Source organism: Pteronotus mesoamericanus, unplaced genomic scaffold (assembly GCF_021234165.1).
Source record: "Pteronotus mesoamericanus isolate MK-2021 breed Mesoamerican mustached bat unplaced genomic scaffold, CSHL_Meso_final contig_55, whole genome shotgun sequence".
Taxonomy (NCBI): Eukaryota; Metazoa; Chordata; class Mammalia; order Chiroptera; family Mormoopidae; genus Pteronotus; species Pteronotus mesoamericanus.
In genome coordinates this window covers 2,995,565-3,010,237 of record NW_026555198.1, presented here as the reverse complement: position 1 = coordinate 3,010,237, position 14,673 = coordinate 2,995,565, and the positions used below count along the sequence as shown (strand labels likewise).

Genomic DNA, 14,673 nt, shown 5'->3' with positions numbered 1-14,673 from the left:
TGGTCACTTTGTACTGTTTTCCCTCCTGCTGTATGTTCTTAAATTTGGCCTTTCCTGTCCTCACTAACAGTCCCCCTGGTGTGATTTTCTCTCTTGCTGGTTAACTAGACACACTGCAAAATGGAACTTTTTCCTGCCCCCCCCCTTTTTCTTTCTTTACTAAACTAGAAGCAACAGGATTCAACCTCCAGAACAACTTCCTGTATTACTTTTAAGTTGCTTCCACTGAAAGACCATTAGAATCAGCTTTTAGGTTTACAATGAGAAGGGGCGTTTGACATTTTTATATTAATGTTCATATTCTCCTTGAAGAGAAAAGAAAATGCCAGAAGAGTATTTATGGGAAGAATTCAACCATGAGAATATACAAATCTACAATAGGATCATTATAGCCTGTCATATATTAGTTACCAAAAACAAGCTGGTCTTTTGGGATGGATGAGAAATATTTATTTCTTTATTTTCTTGATCTAGGAGGAAAAAATTCCCAGAAATGAGAAAACTAAATTAAGGATACTAATCTTAATGCCATAAAATGAGCATCCTACTATTTTGGAATTTGTACATTCTCAATGAAAATTAGCAATGACCACTTACCATAGAGTCCTTGTTAAGGTTGCACAGTAGTGTCCTTGACCAGAGTCTGGCTGTTTTGTTAATTTGCTATTGATATTGTGAGCTTTTATGTGAAGTGCTATGATATAAACATTTAGGAACACTTCTCTTTAGTTCCCAGCATACGGCCTAACACCTAGTTGGTGCCTAAGAGACTTTTGTTGAACTGTATTAGCAGAATTGACCCTGGAAATCTGCGAAGTTTTGCTCATTGAGTTAAAGGGCCACTCAGTTTTTAAAAATGGGAGCGACTGGGTGCACCCACTATATCATGCCATATTAAAACCGCTTGAATCATTTCTATAAAAAATATTTATTAAGCTCCTAATATGTGTCAGGCACACACTAGGAGATGGTTCACTAAACAGATGGTTCACAGTCTCTGTAGTCATAGAGTTGAAGTTCTAGTAGGTAAGACAGACAGACAACAACAAAACCACGAAGAAATAACTTACAAATGTTAGGAAATGCTATGAAAGATACAAAGAAATATTTGAACTGAGGATACAAACTAATATTTGAACTGAGAGCTTATATGTAACAGAAAAGTCATTCACCTCCAGGGGACAGAACCTTCTCAAAACAATAGCTTAAATATGTTTCTGTCACATGAAAGAAATTGGAACGTGACCGTTCCAGGGTATAGTGTTTCTATGATGTTGTTACTGGACTAAAGGGGTCCATTTGCCTACACACACCAAAGCCCAATAAGACATGAACATGAATTTGCAGCAAAGAAAGTAAGGGTTTATTTTTAGATAGCGGCCCATGCCCAGAGTCACAGGTGAGCTCATGCTCACAAGACCTTGGCTCCCCGATAGATTCCAGGGGATGGGTTATATATGAGAGATGTCATTAGTTGTGGTGACTGAGGGGGTTAGGATCGCGATCTCTACTGAGTGGCCGGCACTAAGGTAGCAGTAGTTGACCGGTGCAGCTGCTCCACGTGGCAGCCATGGCATCGCATGGTCAGGTGTTGCTGCTTTTCTGGGCCTGGAGCTGAAACACAACGGAGGCCTAGATGTTACCTCTTGTTTGGCCAGAACTCTGTCTCTGTGGGCAACAGACCTGATGCTTTGTTCCTGAGATTATTTGATGTTATCAGAGCCTCATTGTCCCGAGGGCTTAATGACTAAGGGAGTGGACATGCAAGGGATAAGGAGGCAGGCGAGCTGGGTGCTGGATGAGGCCAGTTTGAATCATAAGGAAAGAAAGGAGAAAAGGTCATATTAAGGAACTGAGGTTTCTGCACAGTTCCAGTGTCATCAGGACACGGGCACCTTCAAGGTTCCTGCTTATCCGGGTACTCTGGATTTAGAGTGGGGCTTCCATCCTTAACGTCAGTTCTTGGTCCAGGAGACCTGCTGGCTTTCCAGTAAGGAAGGAGGAAAAAGGAAGTAGAGGAGGCAAAAGGGCCTACTTCCCAGCTAAGTCAGTTACTTTGAAGAGCAATCTTGGAAGCCCCACCCAACAACTCCATTTATGGGCCAGTTACAAAGGAGGCTGGGAATGCAGTCTTTGAGCTGGACATGTGACCCACACTGAATAAAATGAGAGTTCTGTTAGTAAAAAACAAGAGAATGGGTGTTAGATAGTCAGCTCACAGAATTTGATTGAATTTGCTAAAAATACAAAGTTTTAAAAATGACCTCCCTCCCTTCCTTCCTCCCTCCCTCCCTCCCTCCCTCCCTCCCTCCTTTCGCTCCTTCCTTCTTTCCTTCCTTCCTTCCTTCCTTCCTTCCTTCCTTCCTTCCTTCCTTCCTTCCTTCCTTCCTTCCTCCCTATTTAAGAACACTTCAAAGGTCCTTGTTGTCACATAGGGCATTCAAGTGGGGTAAGACACAAAAGAAATAACATAAAAATAAGTAGATTATATCGGTTGCATTTTATGTAAGATTGAGAAAACATCATTGACACTATTGTTAGGGGTTTTTTATTGTATTCAGTTTCTTCACCAGTTACCTTATTGAACTCTCACATCAGTGGTGTGAGGCAGACTTCATTTCCCTCACTGAACAGGTGAGGAAACAGCAGAGGCTTGAAGAATTTGGATAAGCAAGTTCATACTCTTGCTCAGGTGTTGCTGCCTCCAGGAAAGCTTCGTGTTCAAGTCTCTCTCATCCATGAAACAGTGAGATCTTCATGGGCAGGGACTGATTGTACTGAGTTTGATAGCCCTATCCCCTGACCCAGGACGTGGCATTTAGTCAGTACCCAATAAATGTCCAGTGGTTGAACAGAACTGGCTGGCGTTCACATTCCTAGCATTTCAGTGTCAGAGCCAAGATTTGAATCCATCAAGGCCTATTGGACTCCAAGCCCGTGTCCTTTGGTAGCGTGTACACTTGTCCCCAATTCTTCTATTTTGTACATCCAGGTTTTATATTATTTTTCTCACTGCCCCGGAAGGTTGATAAAGTATCACCGTACATCTAGATTTTAGAAAATTGTGTTTTCTAAAGCAGATCCAGTTCTCTTTTTTGCTTCATTGTTTGTTTACTTCAAGGGAAAACAATACAGACCCTCTAAGGCAAATCATTCCACACAAAGGGCATTCCTATGGTGCCCATGCGTTTTCTCCCATTCCCTTTAGTAAGCCAGATTCCAGTCAGCTGGGCCCTGTGGGCTTGGGTAGAGACCTGAGCACTGTGTTTTTGTCTAAACAGTTTAAGATCAAGTCATTTGATGACTTGCCATCCAAGGCTGTAAAGACATTAATTATTTAAATTAAGTGGGTGTCAAGAGAACCCGAAGTCAGTTTTACTTTGCCTAGAGACATCAAAGAACCTGAGAATATTAGAGCCGGAAAGGCCCTTAGTCATCCCTGGTACAGTCTCATCATTTCCCAGGAAGAGGAAATGGAGATTCAGAGCAACAAAGGCACTTGGCCAAAGCAAGCAGATAGCAGGCCTGCCACCTGACTCCCACTTGAGCGTTCTTTCTGCTCTATCCTGCTGCCACTTATGCAGCACATAAAAGGGATCCTTTCCGAGAATGAGGGATTGTGAATGGACTCTCGCTCCAGAGTAAAGAGGTGAATCATTATAATTTAACCATATCTTTCAAATAATAAGTCAAGTACAGTCAACCCCAACCTGGTTTGAATGAGCAACAGCTGCCATGGAGAGGTTATATTTTTTATATTTTATATTGGTATTTTTAGTAGAGTTTCCCTAATTTGGTGTCACCTGCCACCACTGCAGGATGAATGAGGAGGCAAGTATACTTTTTTTTTTTTTTTTTTTTTGGATTCCTAAGAAAACATTAAGAGTCTAATAAGGCAGCAGTGTGATGTGACCAAAGGGCATGGGCCTTCGAGTCAGGTGACCTGGTTTTGACTACCAGCTTCACAACCCATCAGCTTTGTGAGCCTTTGATAAGAACCTTCTCAGAGCGACTGGAGAATCTGGAGGCTCACACACTTGAAGGCTGGCAGGGGGGCAGGCGAGGAGGGAGGTGATGGCTTGGTCCAGAGCTCTAGAATGCAACTGAAGTCCACTAGGTGCCTGTGGCTGAATTTAGACAGTGATTATAATAATTTGGATCAGTGTCGATAGACACAGCCCTCGGCTAAACTTGCCTCTAGTTGGCATTAGATGTGAACAGTTATTTCCCTTTGCTTTCATAATGTGTTAGTGCTATTCAAGAAGCCACTTTAATTTTTTTCCTGGATTAGAACCTTCTCTAAATGAAAAGATACACACACATACATGTGCGTCTCTGCACAACACACACACAACCACTCCATAATTAAGTACAGCAGGTCCTTGATTAATGTTTTGATATAACGTTGATTTAGAAAAAAGAAAACCAGTTCCTAGCCAACTTCACTATCTGTGTGGTTTGCACATCCTCTCCATGTCTGTGTGGGCTTTCGCTGGGTCCTTCAGTGTCTTCCCACATCCCAAAGATGGGCCCGACAGGTGAAGTGGCACATCTACGCGGCCCCAGTCTGAGCGAGTGTGGGGCGTGAGTGTGATGGAAGGGCAGCCTGTCCAGGGTGGATCCCGCCCTGCACCCTCAGTTGCCCGGAGAGGCTCTGGGATCCTGAGACCCAGAACTGGAATGAATGAGTTGGAAAATAAAAGATCTGACTTGTTTTTATTCATTTTTGAAAATGTATGTATAGCCCACATTTATTTCAGTGTTCAATATTGCAAGTGTTTTGGGCCTTTATTGAAAACTTTCGTGATGATCTTGTGACCAGAAATATGCTGTAGGAATAGATCTCTTGTTTCTATCATTAAGTCTCTGGTAAAATTGGTTTCATTATATGTTGTTTCCCTTAAAGCTGCAGTTCCCAAGAACCCATGAATGATGTTATTTGAGGACTCCGCGAATTAGTTAATGAAATGTGTATTGTGCGTACCCCGTGCAAGGCCCTATTATAGGTCCTGGAGATGCATTTTATGAAATGATAGTGAAATCCAGGTGAAATATGGGCAGGGGAAAACAAGCAGAATGAAAGAAAAGGAGGAGGACTGTGATGATGATGGCTGCCATTTATCTGGTGCTCCCCATGGGCCAGCCACTGGCAGGGGCTATGTACGCATTTCCCACCAGATTCCCACAGCTGGCCTCTAGGGTTTGTGCTATTATCAGTGCCGTCTTACAGTGAAGAAACTGAGGCCCAATAAGATTGAGCAGCTTTTCTGAGGGTCCCACCGCCAGCATGTACTAGTGCTTGGACCTGAACCCAGTTGTGGACAGCTCCAGGGCTCAAGGTCTTAGCAATTTTTTTAAGTGCATTAAAAAGGCAGTAGAATGACTGCTAAGGGGTTAAAAGCCTTCTTTTCGGGGTGACGAGAGTATTTGAGAATTGGACTGTGGTGATAGTTGCCCAACTCGGTGAATTAATACAAAAAAATCATTGAATTGCATATTTTAAATGCATGAATTTTATGGAATGTTTATTATATCTCAAAGCTGTTATTATGAAAGGGCAGGGTACCTTGGTGGTTTATGCTAATTAGGAGCTTACTATCAGTTGTGTACTGTGCTAAGAGTTTTACAAACATTATTTTATTTAGTCTCATAACAGCCCTGTGAGGTAGGTGTGCCATAATCCCCATTTTACAGATGAGGAGATCGAGGCGCAAAAAAGATAAAGATGTATGTCTGAGATCATGCACCTAGTAAGCATTGGAGTGGGACTCAATTCCAGATCTATTTGATTCTAAAGCTTGTACATTTTCTGTTTCCCCAAAGCATGGTAGACATTGGTTTTCTTTTTAGTGTCGGAGAAATATGGCCCTAGTGTTTATTGGTCTTAGGATTTACTATCCTTTCTACTACTAAATGGTCATGGAATGGAACTTTGCAGTGCTTCTGCCACATCACAGCTCACTTGTATTATTGTCTGTGTAAAAGAAGCTGGGGGGTGCAGTTGTTCATCCAGCAATTTAATGATTAAATTTTATGTCAGGTATAAATTAGAGATTGGAAAAATGCTTCATGTCGAAGGAATTTAGAGTGGGGAAAATGTATTTGCTATTTGTTATACTCATTTTTGGCAGCACCAAAGCATTTTATTTTAAATGCACTGTTCATTTTTGGGTGCTGTTTTGTTTCTCTTATGTAAACTTCTTCCATTTATAACAGCTCATTTTTTTTTCTAGAAATAGATAGCATTCATAAACTGAAAGTTTCATTGGGGAAATTTTCTGTGGCACTGCGACAGAACTGTCTTGGCAGAAATACTGGAATCCTATAAAATAGAGTTATTATTGATATACTTTAATCAAAAAATTCTGTTTAGAAGCAGTAAAGTCGTTCATTGTTAGGCAGCCTTGGTTCTATCCTTATCCTGCCTGCTAAAACCATCCTCCTTCTTCAGAGTGACGCCATAACCATATATCTCCAAATTTCTTTCCCTAGTACTAAAAGAGAACTCTTTTTAAAACGATTTTATTTACTTATTTTTAGAAAGAGAGGACGGAAGGGAGAAAGAGAGGGAGAGAAACATTAATGTGTGGTTGCTTCTCACATGCCCCCAACTGGAGACCTGGCCCACAACCCACGCACGTACCCTGACTGGGAATGGAACCAGCGACCCTTTGGTTTGCAGGCCAGTGCTCAATCCACTGAGCCACACCAGCCAGGGCTAAAAGAGAACTGCTTTTTTTTAAACTTTATTGACGACGAATTGACAAATATAAGTGTGTGTGTGTGTAATGTGCAGTGTAATGATTTGATATACATATACACTATAGAATGATTACCAAGATGATGATAATTAATACATCCATCACCTTGCATAGTTAACATAGGTAGCTTTTTTGTATGGTAAGAATGCTAAAGATCTATTTTATTTTTTAAAAAAGATTTTATTTACTTTTAGAGAGAGGGGAAGGTATGGAGAAAGGGAGGGAGAGAAACATCAATGTGTGGTTACCTTTCCCACTCCTCCAACTGGGGACCTGGTCTGCAACCCAGGCATGTGCCCCGACTGGGAGTCGAACTGGCAACCCTTTGGTTCACAGGCTGGTACTCAATCCACTGAGCCACACCAGCCAGGGCAGAGCTGCTTCTTCTTATACCTTGAACTTTATATCCTTTGACCTACAGCATTCTATTTTCCCTTCCTCTCAGCCTTTGGCAAACACTGTTCTACTCTTTGTTTCTATGAAATTGGCTTTTTTAAAAAGAGGACTCTTGAGGGTTGTAATGGTACTGAGAATCCCCCAGTATTGCCTCCCTGGGATGGTACAATTATTCCCAGTCCTCCCTGATGTCTAATAACATGACCACGGGGTTCATTTTGGTGCATCAGTCTCCAGGGCAAACCTTTGTCAGACTAGCTGTGATTGTCTGCTCTGGCAGGAGGTCACTTCTCATGGTCACCTGGCTATACCCTCCACACCCCCCGCTCTGTCCCTTTGCTCAGGCTGTCCCCACTAGCTTGGGTGTGTTTACCCTTTCTCCCCACTCTGCCTCTGCCTTTTGAGATCTTACTCATTTGTAGCAGTGAACAGTGATCTGTCCATAGGCATCAAAAGCTACTCTTGCTGTTTGAAGCAAGTGTAGCTGTTTTATCAATGCTGTTTAATTAGGTACTTACAAAATCACTGGGACGGGTGGAAGAGGGGCCTCTGGTCTGGGTCTCCAGGCATGACACCCATAACACCAGCACTGAACTGGCCCACAAAGGGAGCCACTCCTGTCTTCACATCCAGGGAGATGGGTGATCAGAAGGCTACCGCTGGAGCAATGGCTTTCAGGACACACAGCAAGGGCTGCAGTCCAGGGGGAGGCGGTCGCCACCACAGCCATTGCAATGGTCTCTCAACACCCTTGCAGGCAGTGACTGGACACTGGAACACTGCTTGTCAGGAGTAAAAGACAAAACAGATGAAGATGTAGGAAGATGAGCTTTGCCTTACTCTAGTCTTCTAAATACATGAGTATATAACAGTAAATAAAATGAATATGCATGGTATAGCACAAATAACACCCCTTTTTTATTACAAAGTCTTTTAGTACAAAATCATAAGCATGTAATTCTGTAACATAAGAATATCACACTCAAGCACACCATATGACATTTTAGGTGAATGTTCAAATTAAAACTATAAATTATTACACCCATATTATCACCCTACCAACCACACTCAAGCAGGTATTACTTCTGCTGGCCCTGTATATGTAAACCTAAACACCAAATATAAATACAAAATATATAACTATGAGATTAAGTAACTTGCACAGATTGTAAGCATCTTGACCTAAAAACACATTTTATTACCTATGCCCCCGCATCGTACTCCTAGAATAGTGTTTTGCCCAAATGCTCCATAAATGTTTACTGAATCAATTGAAAGTAGATACGCTTTGGAAACTGTCTTCCTCTCTTTGGGTTTTAGTGTTCTCCTTTGAGAAGTGAAGGGCTTGGACATACTGATCTCTAAATTCTTCCTAGCCTATATCCCTGAAGCTTCCTTGGGTTGATTTACAAGGGCAGCTACAAGAAGAATTACCATTATAGTTCTCTAACTGTGTGCCATGTTCTATTCTAAGTACTTTGCATTCATCGTTTCCTTTGAGCCTCTCAACAGCCCCACGAGGAAGTTATGGTCCTTGTCCATCCCTGCTTCACATGTGAGGAAATGGGTGCTCAGAAAAGAGAAGTCGCTGATCCACAGTCACACCACTAGTGAGTGGCTGAGCTCAAATGCCAAATCATGTCTGCCTGACTCCAAAGTCTTCCTTCTCTCAGAGAGAATGACATCTTAGGTGTAGTTTTGTCATCTTTTCCCCCTTCTCCTCTTCCCATGTATTCTTTTTTTTTTCATTTCATCATCATTCAAAAGCACAGCAGGTCCCCTGGCCTATATCTTATGAGTCTTACCCTTTTTCTTGGAACTGAAGTAAAGAATATGTTTCTTGGTATTGAACACATGTGACATGTGTTGAAAGCAGAGAGCAATTTTCGTTGCTGGGTTGGTTGTTGATAAACACTTATGAGCTGGTCCCATCTCCCTGAACAGGGACACATACCCCAGGACCTGGTTTTGATAGCCATCAAGAGATTAAAAACTAGAGAACACCATATTGAACAATTTCTTCTCTGCATTGATTGTCTAATATTGTTCTTTTTATAAAACCCACCTATTTTTGTAATAAAATGTTCAATGTCATCTTAGGTTTAAAATCCATGTTTATATGCATAGAATGAGGTCAGGAAATGCATACTAAAGTTATTACCCATGTTTTTATGTAGGTAGTAAGTTATGACTTTTTGTTGATTTTATTTTGTTACGTGCATAGTCTGATTTTTTTCTATCATGTTTGTAAGAACAGAAGAATGACAAAGCAAAATGTTGACCATGCTTTGAATTGGCATGCTCTTAAAGCTGAATCTGTCGCAGGCCTTTCCCCTGTGCCCCTGACTCTCAATCAGTGAGATACAACACTCTTGCATGTCACTTACCCACAGAAACCTGACTTCAGCATTTACCAGTCTGTCTATAGCTTAGAACTTTCAGTGACCAGGACTCTCTATGTTTGTGACTTTTGACTTTCAGAATGAATTTTCACACATAGTTTTATGGGCCTTATTTGATGTGAAAACAACAAAACTGTTCCTTACTCAGATCTCTAACTCATAAGGGACTTGAGAAGGTACATTATGTTATCTCAAAGTCAAAGAGTATTCCATAGTGGGAAATAAAATTATTATTTTTAATTAAAATTTTTAATGTATTGTTTGAAGAGAGAGAGGAAGGAAGGGAGGTGGGGAGAGAGAGAGAGAGAGAGAAACAATAATGTGAGAGAAATATCGATTGGTTGCCTCTGGTAAGTGTCCCAACTGAGGACCAAACCCACAATCTAGGTGTGTGCCCTGATCAGGAATTGAACCCATGACCTTTCAGTGTAAGGGATGACACTCCAACCAACTGAGCCACATTGGTCAGGTTAGAAATAAAATTATTTAAAAATCAGAAGATTATAGAATGGTACACTTGAAACCTCTATAATTTTATTAACCAATGCAACCCCAATAAATACAACAAAGAATAAAAAAGTAAAAATGATCACTAACATTTGCACAGTATTTTAGAGTTTACATGGTCTATTCATTTGTTATCACATTTGGTCTACACGGTCTTCTACATGGTTAGGACAGGGATTGATATTTAATTTTATAGTTGAGAATACTGAAGCCTGGAGTGTCCAGCTAGGAAGAGGCACAGCCAAGACTTGCAGAATCCACATTCTTTGATGCTTACCACTTCAACACAGCATTTCCATTCATTAAATGGGTTGATACTAGGTATTCAATAAAATGATAGCCACTGTCACTGCTGCCTGTCCTTCTCCACTTCCTTCTCATCACAGTCCTCCTCCTTCTTTTGCCTCGTCTTGTACTCAGTGTCCTTATGGCATATTGTATTTTGAGAGGCTTAATGTCTGTTTATGAATGTAGTAGAACCCCCAGAAGAGGAGGGGAGACGCCAAAGGCAGAAAATCATCCCTGTCTCATTTCCTTCCCTCTCTTTTCACTCTCCTATTTCTTCCCTCCATCTTTCATCCTTCAGTTAGTTCTATAAATATATATTTTGGGCAATCTTTTATTGCCTTAAAACACCTGATTTACAAATAGAAAATACAAATTATGTTTTTAAAATAAAGCAATGGATTTGGTAAACATTTTAACATACAGGGTCCAGCACAAGCAAAGTCCCTTTTTATTACAAAATCATAAGCATGTAATTCTGTAACACAACATCACACTCAAGCACACCATTTGGTATTTTAGGTGAAATATTCAAATTAAAACTATAAATTATTACACCCATATTATTACCCTACCAACCACACTGAAATAGGCATTACTCTGCCAGACTCTGTATTTTAAAGGGCTGAAGAGTAAACACCTTTCTCCTTGTCAAAAAAGTAAAGCATACTTTCTCTCTGCTTCTCTTGCACACCTAACTTACTCCCCCCACCTGAAGTATGAACTTCTTTTATTATGTACAGAGTCTGTGTGTGTACACACACACACACACGCGCGCGCACACACACACACACCCCATACACACCTCTGGCTCTTCTGGCAGTGACCCAAGCACCACAGCACTGTTGCCAGTGCACGCTGTTCCTTAGATGCTGAACCCAGGGCAGTAGCCACAGCAAAAACAGCACAGTGGTCATGATTGCAGCTGCTCAATGTACAAGAGAAATGACCAAAATGCTTTATGTTCAGGAGATGCTGCCTAGGCCTACGAGTGGAGTCAGACAGCAGGTCAGGCAGGAGAGGAGGTTAGCTCGGGTTGGTTTCAAGGCATTCCCTTTAAATTTAGAACATTTGATAAAAGGTTACTGCTGTGGGGTGGGTGTGCAGATACTGTCCCCATCAGAGGAGGGGTACACTTAATCAAGCAGACTCAATTCCCACTACAGGGGCCGCCTTTCCTTCTGCCCCTTTCCTGTCATCTCAGAAGCAGCTTTGGATTTCTCAGGGTGGGATGAGTCAAGGTTTGTTCTCAGTAAAGATCACAGGAAGTTGGCTGGTATTGCCCTCTCTCCAGAGAAAACAAGCCCTTAGTTTCTGAAGGCAGTGTCCAGATGAAGGCACCAGAAGTGACTGCAACACAGACAGAATCTCTGGACAAGGACTTCTTTTGTAGAGAAGAACCTTCCCATTCCCAAATCGAGCTACCAGAGTTCCCAAATACAGGCCCCCACAAACGCACTCAGAAGGTATCCTCCAGCTCCCTCACACACCTCTCTCTAATCGGTTTTTCCTTCATGGCCACAACAAAGTTTTTCTCAAGTTAATTGATGTTTAGTTTGATCAGCTCCTAGGAGAGTAGGTTGGGAGACATCCCAACATTAGGCCAGGAAAACCTAGGCCCAGGGTGCCCTTGGGTTTGTTCTGTTGGAGCTCTCTCTCCCATAGAATGTTAGCAGTCAGTCTGATGACCCTCATCCAGAGCAGCTGCTGCTCCTTAGAATCTGGGCTTCTAAGGGTCTTAAGACACTAGAAGAAGTTAATATCCTGAATAAGCTTGCTTTCTGTGGTAACTTGGCAGGCTTTCTCCAAGAGGGACAGAGGTGAGGAGGAAAGGCAAGGCACCAAGCCAGGACTGACTCCACTACTCACCAGCCTCTCCCAATACCAGGTCCCAGAACCTAGAAGGGGAGGGGGTGGGAATGGAATCTGCATTTGGAGAAAGGTGTGATTTGCCTGAACCAGACCATGCAGGCTCCTGAGTGGGTTTCAGGAGGCATAGGCACTGCTGTCCAAGATGCAAACATTCCAGCCAGTTCTTTGCAAAAGCTGCCGCTACAAAGACCTTTGTGCTGGCAGTGAGAGCCGTGCTGACTGAAGACGTGGTGGTGGTGGTCCTGAGTTACAACCACCTTTTTCTCTCAGAGATGCTCCTCAGACACAGTGGCAGGTACTTTGCGGGTATTGCTCTCCTCCTCCTCCTCCTGGAGTTTATTCTCAGGATTTTCTTTGTTTGCTTTCTGCCTCCGGAGATCTGCCTTGATGAATGCAGTGAGGGCTGCTCCGAGGGTGAGGAACACACAGAGAAAGATGTTCCCGTGCATAGTTCCGTAGTTGTTGATTATCTGGCCCTGGGAGATGGTGAAGATGATCCCAAATACCTGGGCAGACACGTTGAGGAGGCCAGACGACATGCCTTCTGATTCTGGGTATGTCAGCTCCACAGCAAACTCAAATCCCAGCGGGAGATAGCTGGTCATAAAGAAGCCCATTGTGCCAGCGGTGATGAACACTACCCACAGATGTCCCAGGTTCAGGGTCATTGTGTACACCACCATGCCCACCAGAGTCATTATATAGACCACCAGGATTGTCTCCTTGTAGGTTTTAGACCTATCCAGCCAGATGCCTGAGATCACAGCCCCAACCATTCCTGCAATGACAATGGTCAGGCCAATTCTTCCAGCATTCACTTCTTCCCCTGGATAGTGCAAGATCACCATGCGGTTCAGCAGGGTGGACAAGGCGTAAAAAGCCCCAGCATTCAGACCATAGGTGATGACAAGCAGTACAAAGTTGAGGTTTTTGAAGAGCCGGGCGATGGAACTTAAGTATGAAGCATCAGGGGATGCCAAGGCGTAGCTCAGGAACTGGGCCCTGCTGGGGGGATATTTAGGCTTCTCCTTGAATATGATGATGACAAGGATAAAAAGAAGAGTGGCAAAACCTCCTATTATACAGAACATGAGGCGGATGTGGTAGGCAAGCTTGTCCTTGTCTTGGATATTGGGTACCAAAACAGGAGGGACAAAGAACCCAATTGCAATTCCAAGCTGATTGCCAAAGACAGCTATAGAGCAGGCCTTTGAAACCTCATTAGGTCCAAACCAGACTGAAGCTATGCGGGAGGGCATGCCCAGGATGAAGACCTGGGCCACAGAGCAGATGACCTGGCCCAGCATGGTGACTGCGAAGAGATGTGGCTGCAGGCTGCCCAACTTCACCCAGGCCCCCAGGCAGTTGAGAGCAGAGCCAGCAAGGGCAATGGTGCGCAGGCCGAATTTTTCCAGCAGCCAGGCGACCGGCAGTAGTAGAAAGATGTAGGTCAGCATGTAGCACATGGACAGCCAGTCGATGGCAAAGGGACTGACCTCATAAAAGTTCATGAAGATGTTATTGATGGAGCCATACTGGATCCATTGGAAGGCATTGCACATTGAGTAGCAGCTAAATAACAGGACCACCGCCCAACGGCGCTTGCTTACCTTGATCACACTGAAGTCCTCCCGAGCTGAGCTACTTGGGTGGGCCAAGCCAGCCGGTTGGAGCAAGGTACGGCGGTGGGCTGAATTGCTGGCGTACACAGAGATGCTGGGGTCCGCCTGAAGCGCAAACTCCTGCTCAGGGGTGCCGTCTCTCTCCTCCAGGTTGGGATCTTCATCCACCATGACCACGGCCTCTCCTGGAGCCCTGAACTGGTGCTGAGGATTCTGGCACTCTTAAGGGACAGTAGCCTCGGCTGGTCCCCTGAAGCTGACAGGGCACTTGCCTCGGTCTGTCGGTCTGTCCCAGACGAAATGGAGACTCAAGCATGCATAAAAGCCACAAGTTGGTTTCCCAAGCTCACCTCCAAGCTTTTGCTCCCAACTTTTCCGTGGGGCCCGCTGTCCCCAACCGCTGCTCCCAGGCCAGCTGAAGACCCCTCAGCCGCGTCCTGGCCGCCGGTGCCTTTACTCGTTTTAAGGCGTTCGGGCCACGTTCAGCCCCCGGTCCAGGAAAGAATTCGCTCTTTGCATAGCCACTTCGCCCGACTCTGCCCGTTCCTGGGCTGACTTGGGGCCTCGCCCCCTAGGGCCCACGTGACCGCCCCGCCCCCATCCCGCCCGGCCTCCCTGGGCCTCCCCGGCCCTCCTACCTCGCCCCTCCTTTCTCTTCCCCTTACACCGTCCCCCTCCCAATAACCTTGGGCCTGGAGGCCCAGTTGTTTCGCCACAGTTTGCCGGGTGCATTCCTTCCCAATACCCCGGGCGCCATGGAAACCGTCCGTTTAACCACCGCCCCCTGACATGCTCCTCCAATTCATGTGCCCCTCCCAGAGGACTACG

The 14,673-nt window shown here is 44.0% G+C and overlaps 2 protein-coding genes across 3 annotated transcripts in view; one reads left to right on the top strand and one right to left on the bottom strand.

Annotated features, from left to right (window-relative positions):
- The window catches only part of FGF13 (fibroblast growth factor 13), a 497,959-nt gene that overhangs the window by 89,042 nt on the left and 394,244 nt on the right, over window positions 1–14,673 (top strand). The window lies entirely within an intron of this gene.
- Window positions 12,490–14,132, bottom strand: LOC129075482 (feline leukemia virus subgroup C receptor-related protein 2-like). Its single transcript, XM_054579558.1, has one exon. The coding sequence runs from the start codon at window positions 14,014–14,016 to the stop codon at window positions 12,490–12,492; it is 1,527 nt and encodes a 508-aa protein (XP_054435533.1). The 5' UTR covers window positions 14,017–14,132.

Excerpts from the sequence above, each read along its gene's own strand:
- LOC129075482 (XM_054579558.1), bottom strand. The coding sequence starts at position 14,016 with ATGGTGGATGAAGATCCCAACCTGGAGGAGAGAGACGGCACCCCTGAG.